Raw genomic sequence first — 17259 nt, 5'->3', positions numbered from 1 at the left:
GTCTGCACCATCTGACCTAGCTTCCTGTTAGCAGATAGAAGAGAGGAGCTGCTTTCATTTCTTCTGTTCTCCCAGTTATCAGGCTAGCTAACTCAATTGTGTTCATTATGGCAGAGACAGGCAGTGTCTGTATGTAACACAGAATGGAGTTGCTGCTGCCTGTACTTCATAGTCCAATATGGGTGGGCGGAGCTACACGTGAATTTGGGGGCGGAGCTAAACGGCAGGTTGCATGTGAAACCCCGCCCACCAAATGATGCAAGAAACCAGGAAGAAAGAAGATTTTACAGCAGTAAAGACTGCTGAGTATGTGAGGTGGGAATACCCCTTTAACACATTATATCCTGTAAAAAACCTTTAAGCAAATATTTTTATTGCTTACGGTGGCTTGTCCAGTTATAGCATCACAAGCAAGTTACAACATAGCACATGGTTTTTGAAGATGGTGATACCTGTTAGTAAATCCACAGTAAAGCACATGGTCCCCATTATTTTCCATTCATACACTACTGTAACCAAATGGTCTGCACATTTACTGCATTTAGCTTTAATTGTCTTTTTCAATCGCAGCCATTTCTTTTTTTGGCCTAATAGGTAATGGCATTCATCTAAGATAGTGTGTGCCTCAAACACCTACTGTATTCCATGTTTGTTATTAGGGCATGAATACCTCTGGCTGCTGTAGTATATAACACACCTTAGAAACCTCTCGCCTTCAAAAACTGATCAAGGAAGAAAAAGAAAACAGACCTTTGTTGCAACCATCAGCTGGTGCCAATGTCGTTCTCTTATTGCTGGGTTTTGTAGGTCAGTCACTGCTCGTAATGATGTGATAAGGTTTTTCACTGCCATATCTAAGCCCATATAAGCATCCCATGAGCGAACTTGTTTATCTAGAGACAAGAGCTCCTGCATAAAAGGAATGGAAGAAACATTTAAGAAAAAACAAATGTACATAGTTGACTGAAGATATTCACTAGTACTAAGGCCTGGTTCACATCTGCGTCAGTAATCCATTCAAGGAGTCTTCATGGAGACCCCCCCCAGAACGGACTACCGAACACATTGGCAAGCAGTGTGCAGTAAAAGCACATGAACCCCATAGACTATAATGGGGTCCTTGTGCTCTCCGCAAGATCTCCGCACGGAACTACTTTCACAGTCTACTTTTCTGTCCGTATGACTCGTGAGGAAAGCACACGGACCCCATTATAGTCTATGGGGGTCCATGTGCTTTCACTGAACTCCGCTTGCCAATGCGTTCAGTAGTCCGTTCAGGGTGGTCCTCATGCAGACTTCCTGAATGGATTACCAACGCAGATGTGAACCAGGCCTAAGTAATGTGGCCCTGAAAAGAACATTGAACATTTCCTTAAAGGGATTATCTGGCTTTTCAAAATTGTTTATCCAAAGATAAGTTTATGATGAGTCCCTGTGGTTACATGTTATGTCCCTAGCACCACTAATGGAGATGTTGATGACTGGGACCTTATTCTGGCTCACAAGTCCATCAGGGAACTTACCTGCTTTTTGTGGGCCAGTCTGAACCTGGTCTAATACTCCAGTCAGACATTGACTACATTTCTACTGTTGAATGCCAAAGAAAACGGTTTGCAGATTATACATAAAACACATACAATTATGGGGATATTGTCACTCCTTAGGGAGAGACCACCTTGTAGGTGTGTGGAGACTTACAAAGCCGTTTTTGCTCCACTGTGGGGGATCATGGGAAGAATATGCAAATGTGTTTCCCAAGATGTAAATAGGGAAACCGTGCCTCTGTATGCTGCCCTCTATGGGAAGCTCCCTTGAACACCATGCCCGACTTTCCAACAAGCCTTTGCTGCAATGATGCAGGATTTTGCCAAGTGACAATATCCCCATAATCTGGTCTAGAAGTCTCTCACCTTTGCCAAGTCAGTTCTCCCTAGGCTGCGCTGATGAGATCCAATCGGATCGAAACGGTGCTGTCCAAAGCTGGGATACTGACTTGGCAAAACCCCGCATCATTGCAGCAAAGGCTTGTTGGAAAGTTGGGCATGGTGTTCAAGGGAGCTTCCCATAGAGGGCAGCATACAGAGGTAGTGTTTCCCTATTTACATCTTAGGAAACACATTTGCATATTCTTCTAAAGTTATAGTCACACAGAGAGGCTAAAAAAAAAAAATCTGCAACAGGAATTAGGAAATGTTTTTTGACTTTTTTTTAAAAAAAAAAAAATTTTTCACAATGCACAATTGATCCATTTTTTTACTCTAGCAGTATGAACCTGGAAGATCTGTTTAAAACCCCCCAAAAAACCCCAAAAACAAACAGTAGTGGGTATTGATGTGGTTTTTGCAAAAACTGCATTGTGTTTTTTCTGCATCCCATTGATTACAATGGGTTTTTCAGGAAGGAGTGTGCCTGAAGATAGGTCATATTGCTTTTTTTTTCAGCTCGAGGAAAAAAACTAAAAAAACCACTAAAATGAATGGGAGGCATTTTTGAAGCAAATTTCGCCACAAAATCTCCATGCATAAATCTCCATGCGAACCAACTCTAAAAGGGATATGTAGAAAAAGTCACTTTTTAATCTACCAATCAAAAAAACAAAAACAGAAAGCACCCACAAACTTCTGACCCCGATTCTTCAACGTATTCATCTGTAGATTAATATTTCAGAGTAGTGTATTGCAAAATAATATTTATAAGCAAAGCATTTCATGGAAGCAACAGCTGTGGAACTTGCCTTTGAAAACCTTCTTAGCTCCACGTCCATCTGTTCTACATTAATCTGCCTCCACTGTGTTTTAACCCAATCCGCAATACTGCTCTATAAAACAAATAGAAGTCAATTAAAAAGTGACAATAAATACATAAGAACACGTTCAGAACTGGAAAATCCCACAAATATTCAGCACAAAGAGGACATGGCTACAAATCCTCAAAGTCCCCATGAAAGAGAAATGTTGTAGCATCTTAAGGCTCAAGGTTTTTCACTTGTTTCCTTGTCTACTGCAATAGCCCAAGGCCCCATGTACACAACCGAGCGCGAAGGCTAAGGAGGAAGGTGGTGGTGGTGGTGGGGAGGCAATTTTATAGTGGCATGAACTCAAATGACAACCTAGTGCCTTCCATCCCCCATTTATTTCAATGGGGGTTTCCGATGTCACGGAGCAGGATAGGACTTGCTCTATAGATGTTGGAATTGAACAGAGCATGGCACCCCCAGTTGGAGGAGCATCAGCCCCCATGGAGGAGCATCAGCCTGAACACTCAGTTATGTGCATGAGGCTTAAGGGAATCAATAAAGTCCATTAATGATATTCATCTGTACCAGTCTAATTCTGAGCTGGGTACAGTGGGTATAAATAAAATCCAGAGCATTGCTTTCATACTCTTATACCAACACAATGAGAATATAAAGAATTACTCCGTTGTTTTTACAGTGCACTATATGGATATAAACTATATACAACACTTTATATGCTCAGAAACAGTAACTTAGGCCTAGTTCACACAGGCTAGTGACCGCGTATTTTGGTCCTGAGTTTGGCGAGGGAAGCGCGTCAGAATCAGGACCAAAATGCGCCTGCCATGGCTAGCTGTGACTGTCGCAGCTTCCGACAGTCGCGGCTTCCTGCTCCAGAGTATGCCCAAATGAATGGGCCTAGTCCGGAGGGATAGTCTTGGCGCGGACGTGCCTCGGCGTCTGCCTTAAGAGAGGGCAGCTTGCTTTTTTTCCGCGAGCGGGAACAAACTGCTAGCAGAAAAAAGATTGCTAGCGGTCTACATAGACCTCTATTGTGAGGGGGCAGATTTTGAGGTGGATTCTGCTAAAATCTGCCCCCTCTTGCACCGTGTGAACTAGCCCTAAATCTACTATAATACAAGAGTGTTAGGCAATGAGCCCACGAAAGCAAGCAGCACTTTACTCTCCGCATGATTTGTGCGGAAACCGAGCAGAAACCACACAGACCCCATTATTGTCTATGGGATCCTTAGGTAACCTCTTTTTAATACATATAGGTTTCTGTTCAGGGGGTCCCCAAGTGGACACCTCGAATGGAAACCCAAATGCAGATGTGAACTAGGCCTCAGCCCCATTCAACTACTGAATGTTGGACCCACCAATCTGATATTTACAGCCTATCCAAGGGACAAGTCATAAATCCTTATCCATTTAGATTTCTGCAGTTCTACTTTATCGGTACGGAGGATAGTAAATCACACTCGCACCGATCTATTCAGTTTATTTCTCAATAGGCGAAACTCATTTGATACCACAAGAATCCGGAAGATAAAATTTTAGTCATTTTTAACCCCTTCCCGACATGCGCCGTAATAGTACGGCGCGTGTCGGGTCTGTAACTATGGCGACCGCCCGGGAGCCGGGCGGCCGTCATAGCCGCCGGGTGTCTACTGCTTTAAGCAGTAGACAACCGGCTCTCATGCCTCCGATCGGTCCCCGGACCGATCGGAGGCATTAACCCCTCCGGCGCTGCTTTCCCGGCGGCGCATGGGCGCCGCCATTTTGGCAGGGATCGCCGGCTCCTGGAGCATGCTCCAGGGCCGACCCCCCGTTGCCATGACAGCCGGGAGCCTTGTTAAAGGCTCCCAGCCGGTCTGCAAATTCTCTCTTTTGCAGGCTGGTCTATACAGCCTGCAAAAGAGATGATGATTTTTTGCAATGCATTGCAATGCATTAGCATTGTAATGCATTGCATTAGTGATCAGACCCCCTGGGGTTCAACACTCCTAGGGGGTCTAATAAATGCAAAAAAAAAAAAAAAAAAAAAGTTAAAAAAAATATAAAAAAATATAAAAAGTATTAAAAGTTCAAATCACCCCCCTTTCCCTAGAACAAATATAAAAGTAGTTAAAAACTGTGAAACATATACATGTTAGGTATCCCCGCGTCCGAAATCGCCCGCTCTACAAATCTATAAAAATATTTTTCCTGTTCGGTAAACGCCGTAGCAGGAAAAATAGTCAAAAGTGCCAAACCGCCGTTTTTTCACTGTTTTAATTCTGATAAAAATTTGAATAAAAAGTGATCAAAGCAATAACATTTCCCGAAAATGGTAGAACTAAAAAGTACACCCGGCCCCGCAAAAAAAGACGCCCTATGCATCCCCGTACACCTATGTATAAAAAAGTTACGGCCGTCGGAATATGGCGACTTTTAGAAAAAAAATTTTTTAACACCGTTTTGGAATTTTTTTTAGGGGTCAAAATGTAAATAAAACCATATAAATTTGGTATCCCTGGAACCGTACCGAAACACAGAATATAGGGGACATGTCATTTTGGCTGCACAGTGAACACCGTAAAACCAAAGCCCGTAAGAAAGTCGCAGAAATGCATTTTTTCTTCAAATCCACCCCATTCTGAATTTTTTTCCTGCTTCCCAGTACATTATATAGAATAATTAATGGTGGCATCATGAAGAAAAAATTGTCCCGCAAAAATTAAGACCTCATATGGCTCTGGGAGAGGAGAAATAAAAAAGTTATGGGGTTTAGAAGGAGGGGAGTCAAAAACGAAAAACGAAAATCAAAAAATGCCATCGGCGGGAAGGGGTTAACCAGTACAACTTGTGTGTGTAATATAACCCTGTTTAACCATAGGAAGGGTTTTGTGTTTTTTTTTTGTCAATTTCTATTCCTTGAGGATTTTGTATTCACACTGAGTTACAATTCCCAATGAATGTGATTGAAATATTAATGATTTCTACAGTACATCCAAATGGCTGCTAAGTATTATTGATTATATCTAGTGTTGGGAGAAAATAAGTAAATTTATCTCTAGGCCATTTATTCCTCTCAGTGAACTCATCTTCTTGATTCTTTCAAGTGGTTTATACAAAAAAAAAATATATATATATGTTCATGCTTTAAAGGGAACTTGTCACCATGAAAATGAAGTCCAGTTTACAGCGGGTTATAAAGCAGGAGGAGGCTAGTAGATTGATATATAGCTTTGTGGGAAGATTCCGTATACCTTGTTATATTTCTTGCCGCTCAGGGCAGTACTATTATGTCATGTTGAGCGTATAGTTAACGTCCGACATTGCAATAATATCTCACTGTCCTGCACCAAGCCTGGGGCTATACCTGTTACATAGATTCTGACCAAGGATTGTCTGCCGAAATTGTAAAATGCTTCAACTCCAACTTAACCCCTCAGATTCCGTGGTCAATAATGATCTGAATGGTTCACCCCCTTTAAGTCCCTCGTGATGAGACTATAAGGTCCAAGGGATGGTACGGCAGCCAGGACACCAATCATTGCCTTCCTGGCTACCTTTTGCTATAAGGGCTCGTTCACACGGAGTAAACGTGGCGCGCAATGCGCCGCGTTTACGGGACGTTTGCGCCGCGATTTTGATGGTGCATGTTTGCGGTCGCGTTAATACCGCCTTAACGCGCGTTTACGCGGTGCTAACGCGACCGTAAACATGCACTGTCAAAATTGCGGCGCAAACGTCCCGTAAACTCCGTGTGAATGAGCCCTCACACATAGGGAATCTATGTAATGCAGTCTATGATGGACAGGATCTAGAAAGGTTGAAGTGCCCTTGAGGGACAGCAAAAATAATTTTTTAAAAAAAGTTTACATTTTTTTTTAAGTCGTAGAAAAAATAAATAAAAACAAAAAAAGTTTTCCATTTAAAAAATAAATAATGTAAAAAAATAAATAATGTGAATTAATGAGCTTTCTCGCCTCCTTCCAAAAAATAAAAAAACAATAAAAAGTAATAAAAAAGCTGCACATATTAGAAAATGGCACCAACCAAAATTACAAAAAAAAAAACTCTCGCAAAAAATGAGCCCTCACATTGCCATTGCTCAGAATATGGTGCCCCCTTGCAAATTAGCTATTTTCACAGTAAAAATAATAAGAAAACTGATATATATGGTATGACCATATTGTAATGACCAGATGGTACAAATGCCAAATTTCAATGCAGAACATACGCCATAAAAACAAAACACAAAATAAATGACGGAATTGTATGTTTCATTACACATGGACCACCAAAAAACGTTGCTAAAAGCTAACCAAAACATTACATGTATACCAAAATGGTCAGCTAAAAGTACAACTTGTTTTGCAAAAACAATCCCTCACATAGATTTGTTGAAACAACAATAAAGAAGAAATGAAAAATATGAACAATTCAACAAGCCTTAGCCACCAAATTACTCTGCACCTTGAAGAGGTTACCCATCCAAATAGCTGTTTGATTTGTGCTCGGGAGTCCAGTGGGCGGTCATACAGAGTGAAAGCTCAATCATTTAGTAGGACCGCTCTATCACTAGAGATGAGTGAATATACTCTATCGAATAGCTCCCATCGCCAGGGGAGGTGGGAGGGGCAGTAAAAATTTGATGCGCCGGACGTGTTTATGCATCGGGAGCTATGCGGTGGACATATTCGAACGAGTATATTCGCTCATCTCCATATATAACATGACCATGGACTGTATATCACATGACCACAGACATCCACAGGAAGTAGAGAAAGAATGACAGCAAGCAGAGTCCCATGGTTAAAATGCTGTATGAACACTGGAAAGACAAATGTGTACCTGAACATTATATATAATATCCCACAACTCCTTAAGCAGTTTTATCTCTTCACGGCATTTTTTCATCTGCTTATAATCGGGTACTGCTACTTCAAACAGATCAGCCGATTCCTGTATGAGTTTCAATTCTAGCTCTAGGGCACGTAGGTCTTGGTTGGCCTGCAGGAGAAAAGATTGTAGACATTGCATTTAATTTAATAAATGAAGATAAATTTGGGACATTTTTTAGGAGAAAACATAATCCCAATTGTAATTTAAAGCTCTTGGACCCTAGTGCAATGTCTGTAACGGGCGCCCAATTACCACATTCTCTTTATAATACCGTTATCTTATTATGTTGTACAGATCACTTTGGGCCCCCCTAGGCTCCGGGGCTTGATAGCGATAGCTAGTACTGCACCCCCTATACCTACATCCCTGGTCATCACAAAGCTTTGGCCACAACAATGGTTTTCCCTGTCTAAAGCAAACACTATTTTTTTTTTTTTTTAATGTAAGTTAACCCTTTAAAGCGAACCTAGATTTCTGTATTGATTACTAATAAAATACTCTCTTGATACACCTTTCCCCAATTATCCCAATGCATCTAGACCATTAAATGACAAAGCAGCTCCAAATCATGAAGTTCCCTAAAGCAAATTTTACAGTTACAATAAGATTGTAGTCTTGGTACAAGGTGTTTTGTTGTGCATCTCTGCTATAAAGCAAGGCTGTGGAGTTGGTAGGCCAAACAATTGCAATTCTGACTCCTCTATTTTTCACACAGCCAGGCTCTGATCCGGCTCCAACTCCTGTGTAACTGGCTAACTATCATGGCCAGTCAGAAGCAGTAAAGATCCTCTAATTCATTAAAAAGATAGTACCGTAGTTGAATTTCTATTAAAGTAAAAATGTAAAACTATGCATCTAATTAGTTATACGATTTTGGAAATCGCAGTATGTCAGTATACATACAGAAACGCCAGTGGCTTCCCCGTAGATATAATTGTAACAGAAAGTCAACGGAGGAAAACTCTGCAAACTTTCTGTTTAAAGTGCTGTGGGAAGAATTGCGATGCGTTCCTGCCGCGGTTTTTCCCGCAGCACTTTGTAGCTGCGGGTCGTCCCCTAAGACCTTAGCTTCAAAGGGGTTGTCCCACGAATTAAAGTTCTTCAGGACCTTTGTCTCGCTCTACATTTTAGCTGAGCACAGCCAAGTTAAACGTGGGTCAGACTGGTGGAGGTCAGCATTCGGCTATCTCTGGGGATCTCACTAAACTGAATGGGAGCCCTGACTGCGCTAAGGTAGAATGTGGAGCGAGACAAAGTATCTGAATAACTTTACTTTATGGGACAATCTCTTTAAAGAACAATTGGGCAATATTTTAGTAGAGATCAATGCAAAATTGAGGTAATACCAATGGGTTCTCTTACTCTTTTTTTGCAATTGTGTGTATTTTATATACATTTACTTAAAGAAAACTTAAAGAAAGAAAATGGCAGGTTTTTTTTCACATACAAATAATCACTGACAAATATAACCAGTCTAGTAGAAATCACCTGAGATTAGATGTACTCAGAATCGTCCTCCATTTTGTCATGTTCCCCTACATACAAGCATCATTAACTACTGCGAGGCTCCCGCATTTCAACAAAACTCCACCTTACTCTGCAGGGTTTTAAAGAAAGCATTGTTTTGAAATGAGCTGGACACGGGACAAAGTGTCCTCTGGGTGGTCCCACTTTGGCTTCTCCATGATCAACTTGATTGACAGGTCTCTTGTTATGGGCAAATATGGACAGTCCGGCCAATGAAGCCAAAGAAGGCATAGAGAGGGAGGTAAGCCGCCCAGCTGTCATCGTCTTCATCATGTCCCACTATTTTTTAAAACCATGTTTTCTTTGAAACCCCACAATATTTCAGGGTGCACCACAGTATTTTGTAATGGATTGCATGTAATGCATTTCAATATTTCACGCTATTCATGGCTATAGCAAAATCAATATCCTGACAGGTCCGCAGCACTGCATACCTTATCCAGCAGAGTATACGGATTTTGGGAACTGTATGAGAATGGAGCTTCCAGGCAAAACATCTCCCTAAAGTTATTCTGTTTCACCTGGAAGAAAACAAAAGCAGAAGAGTAAAGAAAATGCCCTGATATTGTAGCATAGCTGGCTGGTCTTTAACATACACGGACTTTACTTACATCAAAAGCAACACACCGTTTCCTGACAACAGAAACCTCTGCTATCTGCAGGGGGGCCAAGTCGTGTTTCACAGTAATTGCTGTTTTTTTGGTGTTGTTCCATTTTTCTGGCAGTTCCTACAGGAGGTTATATAAAAGAGGAGCAAGCAAATAGTAAGACACAATGGTAAGACTCAATTAAAGTTGTTGTTTTTTTTTAAATTCTACCACAGAATTTAGGGATAACTGTCTACATATGAGCAATTTCAGAGAGTATACACTACAGATGAGATACTAGACAAGTACATGACAGTCAGCAGGTTTTATGGATACGCTTCATATGCACTGGAAATTTTGCAGCGTGAATATAGCTACCGTAAATGTTGGCCATACACATTAGACACACTTGCTTTAGTATATTTCCCAACTACCAAAAAGTGGGCATTGATTTATATCAGTCTTTCTCAAAGTGGGCGATAACGCCCCCTTGTGGGCGCTGGAGGCCTATAGGGGGGCAGTAAAGGGCACAGAGAAGATTGGGGGGCGTAGAAGCGGTTTAGGGGGGCGATGGCTAATTTAAAGGGGTGGTATCATAACAATGATTCTATCTATACTGCTTGTTAATGTGTATGTAAGACTTTTCCTAAATACACTGCTTCAGCAAAACTGCTTTGTTCGTCCACTATCTTACTTTATTCACTTCATTATGGACACTAGCACCTGGCCCCCTGCTCATTGCTGAGGGAGCCACATGACATAGCTCCCTGCTGTGTGGGGGGAGAGGGGGGGGGGGCTGAGTGTACGGAGCCAGCCTGTGTCTGCACCACACATACACATCACATACACATCACCTAGCTCCCTGCCGTGAGATAGCAGGGGGGGGGGGGGGATGGAATAAGTGCTGCTTTCTTATATAAAGCAGTCTAAATCCTACTGGGCTAAAGGACCTGGTCTCTCTGTTCACTAGGATAAAGCTTTATTATATAGAGCAGGCTGCTAGTGGGCAGAGGAGCCAGGTCCTTTAGGAAACTCCGTACAAGGTAAATCCAAGTCTACAGGACCTTTTGATGACATCACAGGCCCTTCAGTCATCCCATAGGATCACGCTATGTGGGGGGCGGAGCTACATGCTAATTTGGGGCGGGGCTAATTGACACGAGCAAACAGGAAGAAAGAAGATTTTTAGGCAGCTTAGAAGGCAGATCAAGCTTCATGAGGCTGCCCCTTTAAAATTGTTTTTTTGCTTTTAACACAAACTTTACCGCTCCTTTACGCTTAACGCGCGTTTCCTCGTGTAACGCCATCTAGGGGACTAGACAGTAACTATTTCCTGTCCAAAAGTTGTCAAACTGTACCATAGATGGCGGTAAGCTCCAATGCGAAGCGAGAAGTTTCTAGTCCATTCTCGAAAGTACTAGGCCCGCCCCCGCTGCCTCATATAAAAGCACACGTGCCATCATGTCACAGCCAGTCATGTCATTCAACGATATTACGAAAACAAGTGAATTTAGCCGCTAAAAAAATTGGGGGGGGGGGCGCTAGAAAATAATTAATTCTCGAAGTGGGCGGTAGACAAAATAAGTTTGAGAACCTCTGATTTATATGGAGTGACCTTCCAAAAGGTGGTGCTAGTCTAAGCTCTCCTATCCCACCAAGGGGGACTTATTTGCATATTTCTTTCCTAGAATTCCTAGCACGATATGTATGATCTAATAAGTCCCTATACACCTTATGGTGGCCACATAGAGGAGACATAGATTCCTTAATGAGACATAGAATCCCTTCTGAGTCCCTATTCCCTATCCATATATGTTAAGCTTGACTGAATGTGCATGAGTTGTAAATAAGAGGAGTGAAGGAAATGGCCGACATACACTTCTGGTTCATCTCCCCAAGTGTAAAAGGATTAGGCAATCTGGAATCCAAAGTGCTTGACCCTTCTCTTCCCAACATCTCTTCCCAAAACATATCACATGGACTGGTGGTCCAGCCAAAATTGGTAGGTTTGGTGGATAAAGATATAGTATACAGTCAGCTTGGATTGGTTTTCCAGAAATTGGACAAAGACTAAAATCTAAAAAGAGAATGTTAGCGTACCTATCCTGATGCCTACTTCCATCCTCTTGTAAGATGCAGAAGCTTGTTTTGCTTATAGGGGTTTGACTGTAAAAAAAAATAAATGGCTGCCACTGCTTCTTCCATGTAAAACCCATCCTGGATAGGTTCCCGGTTGCTGGAGGGGGCAGAGTCAGGCTGGACCTTACAATTGGTCATATCTGTTCAGGTTGTGTAACAGCGAGATAGGATATCAGAAGCACTGACCATCTCCGCACTAATACCAGAAGATGGTGGGGCAGCTGAGAAAAGAGGTTTTACTGCTTCATAAACCAGTAGTATTAGTGCAGCCATAGTCATTACCCCCTAGCCTTACCTCAACTCCATCCCCTACCCTTCAGCAGCAGGGAACCCGTCCAGGGAAGGTTTACATAGAGTATAGCAATGGTGGCCATTTTTTTCATATGCATACCTCAACAGGCAGGTATTAGGGCAGGTATCCTGACATTTTTTTAAGTTTTTTTTTTTTTTGGCCCATTGCCAGAGAACTCCTTTAAGTATCATGTCAATTAAAGTCCTCAGCAAGAGTAATAGACAATAAAAGGTATCAAGTTATGTGTATAGCAATTCTATCCTACTCTCATTTACAAAATTCACTATGCAAATTATACAAAAGGTTTATGATCACCATCTACAAGTAGTACTTCAGTTTATTAGTATTTTCAAGACTATGGGATTGCCCCTGGATATTAGGGCCCATAATCCTATCCCAAGTGTTGGTAATGCACTCAGAGAAGACTTGCCTCCAGCTGGGTGTAAATCTGATCCGGCAGTTTTTGTCCATAACTTTCTAACAAGGCAATGGTCTGTTTGATGGGTTCAAAAAGTTCATCTGTTGCTGCCTGTCTGTCTCTCACAGCCAGAATGTGCTCCATGACACCAACAAGTGCGCTATAATCTCCTTCCGGCACCTTATTCTGAAGACCAGCATCGGTCACCTTAATAAATTCCTCCAGTTCAGACAAACTAAGAAAATACAAAATAAGTTCATATAAGTCAGTGCGTAGGTAATGCTCTGTTCATAGTGAATCCCCCCATTCTGAGTTTTTTGTTGTTGTTGACAGCAACAATAGCCTAGAATGAGGACGATTTCAATTTGTAATGGGTTGGTCACTATATATGTATTTGTGCACGCGCGTGCAACGGGAATAAAAGCAACTCACTAATATACAGTTTTCAGAAGTTCGTTGCCACTTGCCTTCGTACTGAAGCACTGCCCCCTTGCCAACCAATCTTTTAACAAAGGCATTCCCATCCTGCAAATGGCCACTGATGTAAATGCATGTGACACAATCCTGTCCATCAACATCTCTTTTATAAATGCACTGCCCCCGCACCAGTTTGGATGACCATGATGCTGATGCAGACGTAGTGTGATTTAAAGAGGACCTTTCACCATATCCAACAAGTGCAGCTCTTTACATCAATTAATAGCCATCTTTCAACTGATTCTGGCACAGCTGGATTTTTTTCTCAAGCCCTCGCCGTTCCCAAGTAATCAGTGCTGTTAGTTTTGGTGCCTGATAAACTATATGGGCTCTGTACTGTCAGAAGGGCGGTGTTAGACAGGAGCAGGAAAAGGATGTGATTCTGAGCTCTGACACTGGCTGCTTCTGATTGGATCTCTGAATCCCGCCCCCTTGCCTTCTCCTGCCTGATACCGCCCACCTGACACTAAAGAGCCTAAATAGCACATTAGACACCAAAACTAACTGTGCTTGTTGTTCAGAAATGGCGAGGGCTAAAGAGAAAATTCCAATTGTGCTGGATTCAGTGGAGTGGCAACTATTCATAGATGCTAAGAATTGGTTGAGGAGGTGAAAGGTTCTCTTTAAAAGTTGGGTGCTGATGGACAGTGACCCTCCATTACCAGCCATTTGTAAGATGAAATAAGCTGGTCTGTTTGGGTTGAAGACTAAAATGCCATGCAGGGTGTGACTTCAGGAAGAAAAAAAAAAGACAGGGGCACAGAACCTAAACCTATACATTAGTTATTTGCCTATACCCCCATTACCCACTCTCTTATTTAATGTGGACAACCCCTTTCATAAGATATAGAACAAAATATTACTACAAGTTGGATTTGCTTGTCTTACGTTACGTGGAATTCACATACACTACCATTAGTGGGTTTCCAGAAATGGCAAGAAATATAGCAACGTCTCACCTGTCCACCACAAATCTGAGAAGATGCTCCTTAAACATCCAGCTCCACTTTCTTATGGTCACAAGCATGTTCATTTTAAAGGGCTTTAAATCCAGCCTGAACCAGCTTTCAAAGACCTTGGTATCCTCAGAAGAAAACATCTCAGTATAAAGGTTTTCATAGATGTCAATCTAGAATGAAAAGTAAATTATCTGAAATATTCTTGGATTTTCATAATATCTGGTGTAGGTGTTAGAAACCTATTTAGTCTTGCTTCTTACCTGCTCTTTGTATTGATCTATAGATGGTGGATTTTCAGGAACCCCATCATCAACATGAGCCTCAATCTCTTCCGAGGTTAACACGTGACCATATAGAAGAAATTGCTTCATGAACTCTGATCTGTCGTCTGTCCACAGGTAAGAGTAGGAATCGTATGTGCTTCTAAAATCTAAGACTTTGCTAATAACCATTGTAATCTTGTCCATAATTCCTTGTCGGATTGCTGAAAGGTCACTCATTTCATCTAGGTCATTCTGTGACATATAGAGAGAAAAAAACATAATTTTTTGCCAAGGTATATACTTTATTCAATGTGTATTGATATCCAAGATAAACTAGTGATGGACTTAGGAGCAGTCACCATTAGTGTAGGGTGACCTTATGGGTATGTTGTAGTGTGTGGGACACAATGGGGGGAACTACTAATATGGATAGGTGTAAGGAGTCACCATTACTATCTGGTACACTATAAAAGCGCAGCCAACTCTACAGAGATGCAGATGGGAGAAGTTGTCACATTGGTTTGGGCCAGAAAAGGTGCTGGATAGAAAAGAGAACGGTTATGGTATGGAGGTATTGTTTAATAGATACTATATATGGTAACTGTGTGACCCTGTTATTCATTTAGTATATGAATCTAGTTGGTCATTATATAGTGGTATTATTACGTAACACCATTTTGATATTATTCACTAAACATGTATTGGCTATATTGTGGAAGTATTAGCCAACCCCTGTATAATGGCATTGTTTAGTTAATGCATTACCTGGAAAAAAGACGAACTGCGAGTATATTCTACCTGCATGACATTGGGATACTAAATCATTAGATGCAGTCCCAGACAGCAACCAAACTTAAGTTTAGGGGCATAGGTCATAAAGAGTATATGATCCCACAAATTATAAAGGGTATGGACAGCACCCTACAGGATAAAGCAGAAAAGTGTGCACACCTATTTCACAATGTCCTAGCTCCAGTTTAGCAGACTGGAAATGTTAACCGATATCCAGGGACCGTATAGTGATCAGGTTGTGTATCATGTTCTAGACAGAAAAACAAGTCTATATATATATATATATATATATATATATATATATATATATATACACACACACACTCACACACTTACCTGGTAGTTGTCTTCACCAAAATGTTTTGCAATTCTCTTCACTTGTCCCGATATTTTAAAAATGTCCCCTAGAAGCTCCTCCACGAGGTCATAGAGACCATCTCCATCTTCTTTCTGTAATGAAGGCTTAAATACAATTTCATTTCCATTAAGACACATTTGTGCCTCAAATAAAGGCGCTGGCTTCAGTCTATCATCTGTGTTATCTACGAAGAACTCCAAAGAATGAAAGATAGCATTATACAGTCCATCTGTCACGATGTCGTCCATATACTCCATATAGACTTTCCAGGCATCGACGTCCGGAACGGCCTTTAACAATTTCATATTTTCCTGTTGAAAAAAAATGGTCATTAGAGTAATAATGATCATGTAAGATTCCTCACCTATTATTAATTGCAAAAAGAGAAGACTAAATATAAGAGATGATCAAATGCACATGTACTTCATTCCTATTATACAGTTTTACCAATATAAACAAGCGAAGGAGCACCCAAGGATCTTTTAAAAAAATTTTTGGCTCTAAACATATATTAAGAAATTAATCATCACCATATATTATCGTATCGTACAGGTTTCTAATAGCCTACATTGTGGTAGAGCTAGAAGATAATATAATGCCTCCAACTAGGGAGAGCTTAGGAGTTTATTGCATACTGTCTTATTATTGAGGGCAATGCACAAACAGTATGCAGTAGGCTCTTAAGCTCCACCTAGTGGTGGCAGAGGATTATTTGAAGAGGCGTTATCCATGATATTTATGTCATAGCCAGAGTATAAGTGTACTGTGCTGTTCCTCATAGATGTGAATGGATAGAAGTACGCATACCTATAGCCACCTATCCATGTATTCTCTGCCTAGATAGAACAATCACTTCACTAGGCAGGGTAGGGGGTCTGTGGGCCTCTGTTCCAGAGCTTGGACCCATATTTGTCATACATTTATGGCATACAAGGTAACGTGGATATACCACAAATGCCCCACATTGGAGTAGCCCTTTATCATGCAGGAGATTTCAAGCTCCGTAAGGGTATGTTCACATGGCGGAATTTGCATTCCACGTGTGAATATTTCCGCACGGCTAACCGCAATGGGATGCCAGTGCAGTGAACTGGCATTCAGTTGTGGCATTCTGCTCCGGATTAGGCCCAAAGAATGGGCCTAATTGGAAGGGAGCCTCGCACCGTGGACGCCGCAGCTGAGTCAACCACGGAATCCGCGGCAAGATATGGCAACTCCCTTCTTTTTTTCCGCTACTAGCTAGCGGAAAAAAGAATCGAGCGGCCCCAGTGACGTCAATGGGAGCCGTTTTTGGAGCCGGATTTTGAGGAGGATTCTGCGTCAAAATCCGCTCCAAAAAACTTCATATGAACATACCCTAAGAGAAAAACAGAGCTCAAACTGCTGTAAAAACAAATGTAGAAATGAATAAACACAAAATTGTGAACCTCTTAACCCTCAGGCTTCCAAGAGTTTATCATGACAGCCAGGAGATATAATAATGTCCCTCAGGCTGTCCTGCATAGATGCCTATTATGTCCTGCCAGAAACGGGACCTAATGGGTATCTAAAAGTAAGTATGTAAGTAAAATGTACAATATACTACAATGCAAAATAACTGCCGTATGTACAAGTGTATGTTCAAGTCTGTTTGTGGAATTTTTTTTCCAAAAAGTCTAAAAACCCTTTTAAAATTTTATAAAAAATAAAAGTAAAAAAAGCCCCAAGAAACTATATAAATTAAATAAATAAAAGATAACATAATTTGCATTATGGCTTGCATGAAAGTCATAAAAAAACCTACAGCTCGCCGCGCATTATAAAAAACCTTTCCAGCT

The 17259-nt window shown here is 41.2% G+C and overlaps 1 protein-coding gene across 1 annotated transcript in view; it reads right to left on the bottom strand.

Moving 5' to 3' along the window:
- The window catches only part of DNAH11 (dynein axonemal heavy chain 11), a 180764-nt gene that overhangs the window by 119235 nt on the left and 44270 nt on the right, over positions 1–17259 (bottom strand). Inside the window, exons 16-24 of the mRNA XM_075271484.1 lie at positions 15421–15753; positions 14290–14544; positions 14030–14199; positions 12606–12828; positions 9769–9885; positions 9592–9678; positions 7580–7738; positions 2735–2818; positions 751–909 (exon numbers count right to left, since the gene is read on the bottom strand). Of these exons, the coding sequence (XP_075127585.1) occupies positions 751–909; positions 2735–2818; positions 7580–7738; positions 9592–9678; positions 9769–9885; positions 12606–12828; positions 14030–14199; positions 14290–14544; positions 15421–15753 (1587 nt within the window). The remainder of the gene's footprint in view (positions 1–750; positions 910–2734; positions 2819–7579; positions 7739–9591; positions 9679–9768; positions 9886–12605; positions 12829–14029; positions 14200–14289; positions 14545–15420; positions 15754–17259) is intronic.

This window comes from Leptodactylus fuscus, chromosome 4 (assembly GCF_031893055.1).
Source record: "Leptodactylus fuscus isolate aLepFus1 chromosome 4, aLepFus1.hap2, whole genome shotgun sequence".
NCBI classification, from domain to species: domain Eukaryota; kingdom Metazoa; phylum Chordata; class Amphibia; order Anura; family Leptodactylidae; genus Leptodactylus; species Leptodactylus fuscus.
This window is presented reverse-complemented; position numbering and strand designations above follow the sequence as displayed.